Here is a 15012-nt window from a genome sequence, read left to right as displayed (position 1 = left end):
AAGTCATTAATACATACCAAAATAAAAAGTTAACCAAAGCTTGGAAATCAAAAGTAATAAATTAAAGCTTGGAAATCAACAGTAATACATAAAAGCTTGGAAATCAAAAGTAATACATAAAAGATTTGTGTTCACCAAGTGATGTAAGAGATTAGCCAAACATGGCCTTTGTTTGACAAAAACTCTTACAATCAATATTGGGTCCGAGACTACTACACACACTTTAAAGATGAATGATGGAGGAATGTGGTGGATGATGGTGGTATTGTGGTGGTGGAGTGGTGGCAGGTGTAAGAAAAAAGTGGTTTGCCAACGGATGGATTGCAAATGAACCAAGCACCCCTATTTAAATTTGGAAACATGCTTTTTACACGGCCCCATGCCCGAAGGGCATGACCCCGTGTCTTCTTCTTCTCTGTTTTCATTTATTGAGTTGTGTCAGTCCGTATGCACACACGACCCCATATGTCAGAGGCACGACCCCGCAGTCTTGTACTTGTTGTATTATAAAAGATTTTGCATATTTGGGAGTTTACCATGGCCCGTGTCCATGGGACATGGCCCAGTGTCTCTTGTCTGCTTATATTTTTCTTTTCTTCATGGACTCTGAAGTGGGGCATGACCACGTGCTTGTCTTCTTATTTGTTTTTGTTTGTCTTGATGTGAAGCTCAAAGGGTTAGTTTGATGTGTCAACTTCTTTTCTTTTGTACAAATGTTGGTTTTTGTTGTTAATTTGTTCCTTCTATACATTTAAGCTCTTTTAATCCTGAAAATCAAAAGTACACAAAGAAACGCACTTTTTCCAACATTAGTACATAAAAGGGTTGATTTTATACCTTATTTGATACAATTTATATGTTGCATTTTGAGCATATCAATAGGCTCAGCTTCTTCATCAATTAATTTTGGCTTCGTTTTGACCTTCCCCATCCTTGTAAATGTTTGAGCCAAAAGTGATTTGATGGGAAGGATGGCACTCCTTTTGTAGATCTCATTAGACAAGTCATGTTCCAGAATTACCTTAATAAGTCTACGGTACATTACAATTTTAATGTTGAATTTACATTTGAAACCAGCTCTTGAAAATTTGATTTGACAATTTATCCTTTGATTCAGTCAAAATAGAGTCTGCAATAAATTGGTGACTATGGAACTTCACTCTAAGAGCCAGATTTACCTAAAAGACACTGCATGAGAATATAAAAGAGAAATTTAAGAGCAGGACCACAATCTTTCTTCTCATATCTGGCATACTTGGTATTGTCGTAGTATCCATGTTCAATGAACTCTGAATCCATCTATGTTTTGGAGAATTTCTCAACCCCTTCTACATCTTTAAGTTGTAGATGTGTTGATAAGATTTCTAGGGTGATTGCAATAGTAGTGTGAGGACCATGAGTTCGGGTGTTCAAACGCTTAGACCGGATCTTAACACCTACTGACGTGTGCGGAATCCATGAAAGTAGTAGAGAGAATAACACTGTAGATACCGTTAAACACCATTCTCATTGATATCTGAACAGTTACAACTCCTGGAGAAATTTCACAGGGCTTCGCCTAGATTGCACAAAGTTCATTACAAAACTAAGACCCAAGCTCCTCTATTTATAGAGGTTGCCCATCTGGATGAAACCTTCTATACCCCATCCATCCGGATGCACTCATACAACATGCCTACACCATGTTTCATCCCGGATAACATACAAAACATATAATAAACATTACAAAGACACTAAACAAGATAAACAAAGACTCAATACAGACGAAAGCTACAGACATAGTGCATTCAAAGACTCCCCCTTGGATGTAGCTGTAGTCGTCTTCTTGTGTAGTCATGATCAAGCCTTCTTGTTGCGTCTTCTCTCCATGTACTTTCCTCTCCTTTCTTCTGTACGTTCTGCTAACATCTGTTTACGCTTATGGCTTCCTTCGTTGATCCACCATTCATGCCATTCCTGTATACCATCCATCGTCTTAGACCACCTGGGAATCTTACGCTCTTCGCTTTCAATCGGAGTTTGATCAGCATAAACCTGCCATATTCCCAATCTCCATTTGACTCTCTGAGCAGCTTCAGCCATCTTTTTACCCATCTTCTCATTGTAGCGTTTTCTTTTCAAAAACTCTTCTAATTTATGGTCTCTCCAGCTCGACTTCCAGTATCGGCCTGAATTTATGTCTTTTTCAAAGCATACATTCACTACCTTCTGGTATTGTTGGGCTTGTTCTTTTTCAACTGGATAGTACATTATCTTGTTGAAGAATAAGCAATCAATATCCCTCTTCGAATGGTTCACCAACCACATCGGATCAATCAGGAAGATACGCATGTAAACCATATTCTTGTCACGAGAAACCAATCACCGCCTGACATGTTTTCGGATCATATGCCCAACCCCTGAAGTCTTTATAGAAATCCTGCTCCATCTCCTTCAGTGGCATATTCTTCAAACATCGTGGTCGCTTTACATGTAGGGTGATGTCTTTTTCTCTAGTAACAGGATCAATCTTTACTTTTTGCTTCAGATACTGTGGCTTCCATTCAGGAAATTTATCTCTTTCTTGCCTGCGAATGTAATACCACAGCTTTGACTCGTAGTATCGTACTTCTGGACCCCATTCAAGTTGTTGTATACTCTTCATTTTGACCAATTCTTCAACATCCCACCATGGCAACATCTTAAGATCTTTGACATATTCGAAGTATTGAACTCTGAATTTGCGTTTAATAGCGTACACCTTCAGGTCATCTAAGTACCCCCCAAGACAAGATATCTCCAAGGGATTCATCTGGATAGCTCTTGAAGAATTTCAATGGTCTTTTGAACTTTCACTCTTCAGGCATCGGTTTGTACCATTACTTTCTTTCCATTCTGATTTCTTCTTTCGATAACTTCTTAGGAATACCTTCTTCACTCAACTTTTCAACAACTTTCCTTCTAAGATCCTTTTCATTGTGACTTCGGGACAACTCAGCGAATGTGGGAAAATCTGCATCCTGACCAGCATAATGCATCGGTACTTCATTGTCAGAATCCGATCCATCTTCAATCACCACATCGTTGAAGTTGTCAGCTTCATCAACCTTTTCAAACACATACTGACCATTAGGACCATTATCTTCTATATCTTTCTCGAAATCGAACGTGAACTGATCTTCATCATTCAGACCAAGAGCTTCTTTCATCGACTCCCTCGTCCAGTTTTCAACTAATTCACCTTCTTCAACATCATGTTGTAGAAAAATCACCTTAGGAGCAAATGAATGTTTAGTACCTGATGACTCCCCCTGAGGAAGAACATCCTCGATTTCTTCATTATGTGCATCGTCTAGAAAGTCTAGATTCCGCTGATCAATGGTAGATCTTACAACTAAGGCACCACCATTACCACCCTGATCATCATCATCACCGTTATCATCATCACCACCTTCAGGATAATTATCAATGTCTTTCAAATCATCATCTTCTTCATCCTCATCGTCATTCTCTTCGTCAACTTTCTCAACTGTCTGAGCTTTCTTTGTTTGCTTAGCTTTCAGTCGACGTCTTTCAACTTCAATTCTCCTTGAATTGTCTTCTCTGCTGTAAGATACTCTCTTTGATTCACCTACAAGGATAAATTGTTGTGCGAGGACCAGAGCATTTTCAACATTAACTTCAACATCTAGTTGTTGCTCTCTCTAGATAGATGATTCAAGCACATCTTCAGAAGCTTCTTCAATTGCTATACCTTTTCCTTTATCTTTAGCAGCCTCGGCAGCATCTTGTTGTTGTTTTTCCATCCTCCGAGCCTCAGCTCTTCGGATTTCAATATCATCATAAGCGGCATGCACATTTATCCTAAGTTTGTCTTCAATAACAGCATATAACATCTCAATTTTCTTAGACTTGTTCTCCTTGCCTACACTCAAATCAGCTATCTCTTTCTGCATGATTTCATTTGCATTACTCATTGTTGCATGAGAATCATTCAAATCACAATTCATAGTTAAAAGCTCATCAATCAATTCGTTCAAAGCATTGTTTCCAGCTTTAACGTCTTCTATCTGATCATTCATGGCTAAAATTTCATTCTTTAGTACCACATTCTCTGCCTCTACTTGCTTAAGTTTCTCTTTATTTTCCTTAAGCTCTGCATCAGATTCTGCTTTCGCTTTCTCTAACTTTGCAACCTTCTTTGCTAACTCATCAACCTTATCGTCATTAAAGAACAGAATGTATCCAACATCATTTACACTTGTTGGACCGCCATCAAGATTAGAGGGAACTTTTGGAAAACCTTGACTCGAACCTTGAGGTGTTGGTGATGTTGTTTTTTTCGTTGTGGATCCAAACTCTTCAACAGTCTTTAGAGGTTGCTGTGGAGTTGAGACATGAACTTCAGGAATTGACTCATGAATTGGAGAAGTAGGAGGTATAGCCATTCGAAATTCACTTTGTACAGGAACCTCCATTTCAACGTTTTCAACTCTTTTAACTTCAGGCATACCAGATGTTTCTTTCACAACCTCAGCTGTAGTCTTCCTGACTTTCTGGCTTCTTGGGACTTCACCCATAGGTTGAGCTTTTGACTTCATCTTTCCTTTGACCTTTAGTAATCTTTTCAACTTCAGAAGGAACATACGTAGCATCTTCTTCATCAGAATCCCTTTTCTTTCTAGAAGGCCCTTTCAGTCTGATCTTTCCACTGACAGCTGTTGTTGGTGCAATCTGAGTTAGATCGATATCGCTTTCTATTTCGCCCGAATCTGTATACATTTCACCTTCAACCTGTGTTTCTTTGACAGCTTCAATATTCTTACCACTTTTCACACCACCAGCTATTTCAGCATTCCTAGCATCTTGAGCAGTTGCAATGTTTTCAAATTCATCAACTGTCATTTCAACATCATCACCTTCAACATTAACATTCTCAAGAGGAACTTCATTAGGCTCATCAATCTGATGTGGTGGTGATTTCTTCTTCTTAGGAGCTCTCTTCGGTGCTGCTTTTGGTGTTGTAGCCTTTGGAGTTCTAGTTGATGGAGTTTTCTTTTTCTTCTTTCAATGAGGCTTAACCCACCACTTAGTCTTCTTCAGATCAAACAACTTCATCTTCTCTGTTTCTGTTTCAGAATCACTGTTATCATGCCTCCATTTGTCATCTGCTAGAGCTTGATAATCTAATTTCTCAATAGCAGCAAACTTCCTTCTCAACTCAGGCTTTTTACCCTTTTCAACCCCTCTGTATACATCCAACCTCTTCAGGGTCTCATTATCCATATGATCTAACTTATCATCATTTGCCTTCGGTAAATTGGGAATTTGATCGTCTAACAGCATCTGAACAAACCTTGGATATTGAAGAAATCGTTCACCTTTAATGTTATCCAACATATGATTGAAAATCATCTGAGAAATGTTGTAAGGTCTGTTCAGAATCAAACATGTGATGATGTCCATGATATAATCTGCAGATTCATCATATCCACCCTTCCTGTGGCCCAAAGCATGAATTACTAAGTGTACCAGAAACTTGTATGGCTTTGACAGCTTTGACTTGGCGTATGCTTGATCGTTTACAAACCCTGTATACCCCCATTCCAAACCACAATCCTTTACACAACCTCTCTAGAATGTGTATTGGATCTTCATCTCTTTCTTTCAGCTCCAAAACCCTTCTAATATCACCAACAATTATCTTCACAGCAACATCGATATCTTTATTATTTTCATCTTTCATCTTAACTGCTGAATGTATCGCCTTATCATCTTCCACGTAGTGTGCAAAGTTCCAAAATGCCCTAACATGTGACTCGTAACATCTATGCTGGTCAATCAACACCTTGTGTATTTTACTTTCCTCGATAAATGGTAAGATCTCAACAAATGAACCCATCTTAGACAGAGTTTTGTCTAATGTGCAGCAAATATTGTGCTTTTTATGAAAATCCAAACTTTTAACGTGCACAAATAACACATGTCATAAGATAGTGCACGTATATAGAGAAAATTATTAGACATTTTGAAAATTTGGCTAACACTTAAAAAATCACAACATTCAATCACATTCTATCCGGATGGACTTGGTCCGAATGGACATCAATACAACTGATCCGGATGAACATCAATTTCCTTAATCCGGATGAGCATTCTCCGGATGGACATTTTCATCTGGATGAACATTAATAACAACATATGGCCATTATAACAATTCAATTATTAATTCAACACATTTTCTGGATGGACAATAACAATAACTGTTCTAATCATTCAAGCCTATCCGTCCAGATGGCTTCATCCGGACATCCATCCGGATGAACACAATGATGAATACTAAAAGGATCATCAATCAATTTTTGTTAAATTTTATCAAAGTGATGATTGTTTTTATCAATTAACATGCCGATATGATTGAATCCAAGATCAGTTTCATGATAAACACCCTAAAACTCCCTAGATCTAAAGATGAATGCTGAAAGTCTTTTCGGATCAAAAATTGAACAATCTAGCCGGTGAAAGTGTGATTTCTACCTTGCCCATTTTAGATGTTGTGCTAATCTGTTACACCCGCATTTGCGTCTAGAAGAAATGACATCTCAAAGACGCTAGAAACATAAATTTTTAAAATGTACAAATCTTTCTCAACTAAAAAGGGTAAAAACGCTAGTATCATTAACACATGATTTTAACAAAATTTGGGCATGACCCGTTCGTGAAACGAGTATACCCCTGTTTTAACCATAATCAAGACAATACCATTCTACAAGATACTACTAAAACCAAAACATCAAATACTAAAAGGTGTGTCTACCAACAAATTGTACAAAAAGTATTTTGACCCAAAACATTAACATAAACTAGCGGAAGCGCTTGGTAAGACATATTTTGATCACGTGCTCGCTCCAATTCGCCAAGTCGCCTAAGTCGAGGATTTACCTACATTTAACAACAAGCTTTAGAAAGTTAGTCATAATACTTATTTCACTTACAACACCAACCTTTTTAATTGCATTCCTTTATCTATGTTCATTACTCTTACGCATTCAGTTACCCCGTTAAAGGGGTATGGCATATACTCTCATAATGAGATTCAAGCATATCTCTTACGACCCGATAACATCGGGTTAATAGCTTACAACATAAATCTTTCGTTCTATCCGTATAACGGATTGAACTTCATACATTCTTTATTGCATTCATGACCACCCGTTATAAACGGATGGTACCATATTCTTACTCGACATTATTCGACTCGAACCGGTCGACTTGCATAGCTTAATGTAACCTTCGTTAGCATAACCAAATTCGCAAGGGATTTGTTATCTACTTACTAATCACCATAATCATTGTAACAAGGGTTGTTTTTCATAATATAAACAAAATTTAAATAAGGTTTTGTATGCAACGGAACATACCTCGATCTTGTGAGCCTTCCGGTTTCTTAGTACCCGAACCTTCTTCCTTCACGCCTATATCAACACATCCATTCATTCGTTTAGTATCCCAACTTCATTCCATTATTTTGCAAATTACACATAATTGTTCTTTCAAGCATTTCGTCAAACACTTAGTGTGCGTTACATTAATAAAGTATAATGTACAAACATTCAAGGCATACTTTACTAGTTCATCTTGTATGTCATTAATAACCAACCTTGTTCTTGCATAATCTTTATTTTACATAAATTTAGCTAGCATTCAAGTACTACAAACAAGATCATATATCAAGATAACATGCAATCATAAACACTATGATCTTCCTAATCATAACACAATTTCACCAAGCGGGTTTTCACTACAACCTTTCATACAACCTAAAATCAACATGATTCTTGTTCTAGAAAGCAATTCTAACTCAGATTTCCCATATTTGATACAAGAAATTGAGATTGGGTTGAACCCCTCTTTCTACAAATCATAATTTCAGAAATTAAATTCACCTCTTCACTAACTAGGGTAAGATTTTCGAAAAAGAGGGCTCATGCACTGAATTAGCTTGTGATTTAGGCTTCAATTGCTTGATTTCTTGAGTTTTAGGGTTTTCCCCTTCTTGCCTGTTCTTGGTCGATCGTTCCCCAGACACATTCACTGTGTTTTTGGGGTTTAATTTGTTTTTTGTAATTTAAGTTTAATCATGTTGCACTTTACCCCCTACACTTAGTAGTTAATTACAACTCTAATCTTTAACCCACATTTAGCTACCATCTTGCCATAAATCCTTAACTATGTTAAGTTTATTATTTATCCTTGCTTATTATTTATCATTTTTGAGATGTTACAACTTATGCCTAGTTAACGTTTTTGGGGTGTTACAAGTCTACCCCCCTTAAAAGAGGTTTCGTCCCCGAAACCTTTCTCATTCCAACTAGGCCAATTCTACTCCTACTTCTTCGTCTTTTCATTCACGATGCTTACTACAACATAGATGCATTCGAGATCTTCGCAAGAGTTTCATTCATGCATAAACGTCTTTGTACTCATTGTCCCTCCGTTCTTAAATCAAGTAAATTACTTTCATAATCACCTATAAGTCAGAATCTGATCCAGGGCTCTTATTAGTGTCGTTTTCACTTTATAATGCCAGTTCCTAGCATACATCATCACTAGCGATTCGTTCATTGGAATTTATTCCAATGTATACTAGTGGTCGTACAAGCTTATGCTTACGGCTTGTTTCTATCTTTCTAAATAAGCGTAACATATTCATACATTTACTAATATAAATAAATCGATTTATTTTTATTCCACACACGAATCATGCACGAGATAATTCATTATTGTAATTATAAGCAACCCCATCATTCCATTACTAACGTTCTTCCAATTACGTTCTTGCTCATATGAGGGCTTAGCACAACATTATACGTATACTATAGACATTTAATGATTTAGTGGTACTAATACAAAGCTTCCCACTTCCTAATTACTTTTTCATACTTAATACGAGTATAAGGCATCATTCTACGGTTGCCACCGTCACTTGAACTAATTACAAGTTTGAGTTTAGCCTTGAATTTAATCCTTCGCACACTTTATTATTAGCTCCTTGCATGAACTACTTATGATAACAACTAGGTATGTTGTGTACGAGCACCATACTAGCGTTTCACCAATTCAGCTCAAACTTTCATTTAAGGCCTTTAATTCTCCCTCTTAATGTCATTCATACCTTCTCACGCTGACCATTACAGGTCGATCACTGTATAGCATACCATAATTATTCTACCATTCATTTTGTTCACACTTACAAATAAATCTACGGATTCTTAATCATTAACTAAGAATTAAACATTTTACTAACCTTGCTTTCAATGTATAAGTCGGTTATCCTTGTGCCAGATCGATCCGCTTCTTTATATGTACCTTCCGTACCAGAATTGGTCTCATTTATTCATGAAATATGCTCTCACTCGTGGGCATCCTTCCACTAGCTTCAATACTATCATTTCACTAAGAATTCCATCTTATTTATCTATAAATAAATAGTTAGCACATAACCTTTCATAATTATGTCCTACAGGGTGTTTGTTCGCCTATTGTATCTTTCAAAATTTTCTTACGTACATGCTAAACATATCATACATTCCATTTCTTACATACAATCCTTTCTTTTTATTGATTATTTCTCCAACTTTCGCAGTTTGACCTTTCAAGGTCAGACTAACACCCCCTCACCTATTGTGGTTGCATCGAGGTACACATTCGTACCTTATACTTGCATAATTGCAAGGACATCATTTATTTCGTTTGACTTTTCGGAAGTCTAATTGTAAATGCATTCTTACATATGGGTATCAGTTATCCTATTCTGACACATCATTCTCTAGTCGAGCCCTAAGCTCGTATTAAAAATATAATCTTTTTATACATACCTGGGCCGGGTCAAAACCCTTGACTCGTTATTTATACTTTGCGACAGTTAATGCTTTCCAAACTGTGACAAAGCATGCCCATACATTATGCTCACCTATAAGTAATAAACTTGACAAACCGAACATTAAATACCGGGTTCAAATGGCGATCGCCATTTGACCCGTATAACTTATTTGAGTTTGGTACTTAGTTTTTATTCTCACTTGTTTAATCCGTCTTCACTTACGGATTCGAACATTTAATTTATTACTTTTCATTTTTACTGGTTTGAATCCATTTCTCAGATTCTAACATTTTCATCCGTACCTTTCGTTCTTCTGTCGTATCATTTACCATGTCATTTCTTATTATATATTTTCGTATTAATCTTCTACATTCAACTTCAAGTGTTGGGTCCTAGCACTAATTCCATGTCCTAATTCATGTAGCGCGTCTCAATGCAACACTCTACATCCTATTTCTAGTGGTGTTCCCACCCTTCTTTCTTGAGTTTGTTTTACATCCAATCGGAAGCTTAAACTTTTCATTCTTATCTTTCTCTCTTATATTGACCTGATCCCTTAAGAATTGTTAGACCCCTTTTTACTTGCTTGTCTGGACATAAGTGAGATGATTCTCGTGTTTTTCTCGAGCTTCGGTCAATACATGACCACCCCTTAATATACCATTTCTATTTGTTCGTTCACCGTATTTGGTGTTAATTCACCTACATTCTCTAACGTGTCTCTACTAATGAGCATCCTACATTACACATTGTATATCTTACGTAATACTTCCAAAATTTGTAAATAATTATTATTAACTAACTTTCTATGATTTGACCTTTTAAAGTTATTCATCACTTAGTACCTATTGTATATAAGTACTGTATTACGCGTTGTACTTTCTTTCAATTTAAACATATTTACAAAATGTCTTTAGCTAACACCTCAACTAATATTCTCTCCATACCTTTCATTAACATTACCAAGTTCTCATTTCCGCCTTAAAACTTCTCAACTAGAATCTATGACCGGTTTACCCCTATAATGAGGTCTTACCGATTTAACATAAGCCAACCATTTCAACCAAAACGTATCTTAACATTTCCCATTTATTTATACGTTTCACTTTAATTTTCGACTGTTCAAATACGCATACATCTTCATGTGGATAAATTCGAAGTGATGGCGAAATCACTTACCTTTAGCGTCCATGTTCATGCTTGCTTCATCGCTTCCTCTTACCCTGTTTGCCATCCATGATTGAGTCAATTGACAAGATTTCCATCCTTACATATTATTACGTTCGTAACATTGTTAGCTTATGTGAGCATACATACAACTATTCAGTCGTTAATTGACTTTCGTTAGTCAAATTTCGTATAAATGAGACATTTATTAGTAGTTATCTCATTTCCAATCCATACATCTAAACTATCATCAAGCATAACACATAAATCATTGAATACATAACACATTAACTCTTTACTTTAACATTTGGGTCTAATGGCCGTTCCATAATATCCCTATACTGTTGACTTTTAGAAAGTCAACTGTCTTGCTTACACACTTTAAACTTTTGAACATGTATTCATCTAAATATGGTAGGCCATAATATTAATACCCTACGCATTTCATACTCGTATTGTATGATATATACAATTTACGTGATCCTCTAAACAATACACATATACATTCACATACACGTACTTTTACATGCTAATGTTTCATTATTCTACAATTAGCAAATATCATTCAAGGTAACTATATATCATAATTCCAACATATCCTTTACTAATAAGCTCATATGATTCACATTTAGCACATATTTGCCTCTTAACCATAACAAAACAAATCACTAAATACACATAAGCATCACACCATTCATGTACAAGGTACAAGCCTCTAATGCGTAATTCTATCAAAGCATACATTCATCCGAATTTTCATACGAATTCCAACTCCACTTTATACATTCATCATCCATTTCATGCCATTCCATATTCGACTTTTATAAATTTTACTTTATCGCCGACGATCTACATAACTTGACAGGAACATAAAACGGGCATTTCTGAGAAGTATGGGAACTTAAATCATCATTCACAAGCTTCAATACATCATAGTTCATCAGTCCATAATTACTTCGTTCGCATTCTTATATTTTAAACTTTACTAGCTTTTTCAGCTTTCATCATTCTTTCGTGTCATTCGACACATTACCTTCGAGTTTTATGAATTTCTTTCTAACGTAACTACTAATCATGGTTGCATATATCTTACTAGGCCTTATATAGACCCTACACGAGCATTCATTAGGCTTTTGAACAACTTAGAGACTCGAAATACAAAAACAAGACAAAACAAAAACTTTTCAGCGGATTTGATTTCCGCTAGCCGTCGGCGACGGCTTCATGCCCCGTAGGCGACGGGCTCTGAAAACTTGCGTCGCCCACAAATGCCCGTAGACAGCCACTTAAGCCGTCGGCATACATAAGGGCGTCGGCGACGGCATCATAGCCCGTCGGCGACGGCCCTTCCTTTGTTGAATTGCTGAAAAAAATTTTGCCCAGACACAGCTGTGCTGATTATCTGAGTACAATGTCACACAGCTGTGTCAGCCTTGCTACACACCCTGATCTCAGCAACAAGCATCAATGGTCCACACAGCTATGTCACTCAACGACACAACTGTGTGCGACGCCAGATCTGATATAACCCAATGTTTAACTCCCATAATTACTATTTCACATACTTAACTTAAATATTTATCATAAACACACTATGTATACTTATACTTAAACAAAAACTTAAAGTTTTACCTCATTGGCGATCTCGGAGCGAGCACACTTTTGCACGAGCCATCAGTTTGAGTTCAAGCACTATTGCTCTTGCTCGAATCCCTCAAACCTAGGCTCTGCTACCAACTTGTTACACCCGCATTTGCGTCTAGAAGAAATGACATCAAAAAGACGCTAGAAACATAAACTTTTAAAATGTACAAATCTTTCTCAACTAAAAAGGGTAAAAACGCTAGTATCATTAACACATGATTTTAACAAAATTTGGGCATGACACGTTCGTGAAACGAGTATACCCCTGTTTTAACCATAATCAAGACAATACCATTCTATAAGATACTACTAAAACCAAAACATCAAATACTAAAAGGTGTGTCTACCAACAAATTGTACAAAAAGTATTTTGACCCAAAACATTAACATAAACTAGCGGAAGCGCTTGGTAAGACATATTTTGATCACGTGCTCGCTCCAATTCGCTGAGTCGCCTAAGTCGAGGATTTACCTACATTTAACAACAAGCTTTAGAAAGTTAGTCATAATACTTATTTCACTTACAACACCAACCTTTTTAATTGCATTCCTTTATCTACGTTCATTACTCTTACGCATTCAGTTACCCCGTTAAAGGGGTATGGCATATACTCTCATAATGAGATTCAAGCATATCTCTTACGACCCGATAACATCGGGTTAATAGCTTACAACATAAATCTTTCGTTCTATCCGTATAACGGATTGAACTTCATACATTCTTTATTGCATACATGACCACCCGTTATAAACGGATGGTACCATATTCTTACTCGACATGATTCGACTCGAACCGGTCGACTTGCATAGCTTAATGTAACCTTCGTTAGCATAACCAAATCCGCAAGGGATTTGTTATCTACTTACTAATCACCATAATCATTGTAACTAGGGTTGTTTTTCATAATATAAACAAAATTTAAATAAGGTTTTGTATGCAACGGAACATACCTCGATCTTGTGAGCCTTCCGGTTTCTTAGTACCTGAACCTTCTTCCTTCACGCCTATATCAACACATCCATTCATTCGTTTAGTATCCCAACTTCATTCCGTTATTTTCCAAATTACACATAATTGTTCTTTCAAGCATTTCGTCAAACACTTAGTGTGCGTTAGATTTATAAAGTATAATGTACAAACATTCAAGGCATACTTTACTAGTTCATCTTGTATGTCATTAATAATCAACCTAGTTCTTGCACAATCTTTATTCTACCTAAATTTAGCTAGCATTCAAGTACTACAAACAAGATCATATATCAAGATAACATGCAATCATAAACACTATGATCTTCCTAATCATAACACAATTTCACTAAGTGGGTTTTCACTACAACCTTTCATACAACCTAAAATCAACATGATTCTTGTTCTAGAAAGCAATTCTAACTCAGATTTCCCATATTTGATACAAGAAATCGGGATTGGGTTGAACCCCTCTTTCTACAAATCATAATTTCAGAAATTAAACTCACCTCTTCACTAACTAGGGTTAGATTTTCGAAAAAGAGGGCTCATGCACTAAATTAGCTTGTGATTTAGGCTTCAATTGCTTGATTTCTTGAGTTTTAGGGTTTTCCTCTTCTTGCCTGTTCTTGGTCGATCGTTCCCTAGACACATTCACTGTGTTTTTGGGGTTTAATTTGTTTTTAGTAATTTAAGTTTAATCATGTTGCACTTTACCCCCTACACTTAGTTGTTAATTACAACTCTAATCTTTAACCCACATTTAGCTACCATCTTGCCATAAATCCTTAACTATGTTAAGTTTATTATTTATCCTTACTTATTATTTATCATTTTTAGGATGTTACAACTTATGCCTAGTTAACGTTTTTGGGGTGTTACATAATCAACACCCTCAATGAAATTTTGGCAGCGTTTTGGCTAGATTTTGGCTAAAAATTTTGAGAGAAAATAGTTTCTCTTCCAGATATAAAATGGTTCGAATGAGTATAATGGTGTCCGGATGGCCTATTTATATGCCAAGTCCATCCGTCCGGATGAGCAACATGCTCCGGATGGACTTTGTATCTCCGTACATCCGGATGGACATTGTCCAGTCGTACGGATGGACCTTGAAAATTCAAAACTTTTCAATTTTTTCAAACTTTTTCAAATTTTATCAGATTTTAACATCCACTCAAGTATCCAGGTCCAAGTTAATGACCCTGGTTACTCGATTTGCCGACCAAGTCCAAGTTAATGACCTTGGTTGACCCAATTTACGAACCATCTGGCATTTTTGTTCAAATTTTTCAACTTTTTCAAAAACCCAAGTTTCAACTTAATGAACTTGTTCAGCTTTTCAGTTTCCCAACATTCTCATATTAGCTCC

At 36.4% G+C, this 15012-nt stretch overlaps 1 protein-coding gene across 1 annotated transcript; it reads right to left on the bottom strand.

Moving 5' to 3' along the window:
* Positions 1 to 2858: 2858 nt before the first annotated feature.
* On the bottom strand, positions 2859 to 4490 carry LOC110924408 (glutamic acid-rich protein-like). The gene is made up of 2 exons (XM_022168417.1): positions 3734 to 4490; positions 2859 to 3610 (listed from the first exon to the last, which is right to left on the bottom strand). The coding sequence occupies exons 1-2, from the start codon at positions 4488 to 4490 to the stop codon at positions 2859 to 2861; spliced, it is 1509 nt and encodes a 502-aa protein (XP_022024109.1).
* Positions 4491 to 15012: the final 10522 nt, after the last annotated feature.

This window comes from Helianthus annuus, chromosome 17 (genome assembly GCF_002127325.2).
Source record: "Helianthus annuus cultivar XRQ/B chromosome 17, HanXRQr2.0-SUNRISE, whole genome shotgun sequence".
Taxonomy (NCBI): Eukaryota; Viridiplantae; Streptophyta; class Magnoliopsida; order Asterales; family Asteraceae; genus Helianthus; species Helianthus annuus.
Note: the sequence above shows the minus strand (reverse complement) of the source record. Positions and strands in the feature narration are given on the sequence as shown.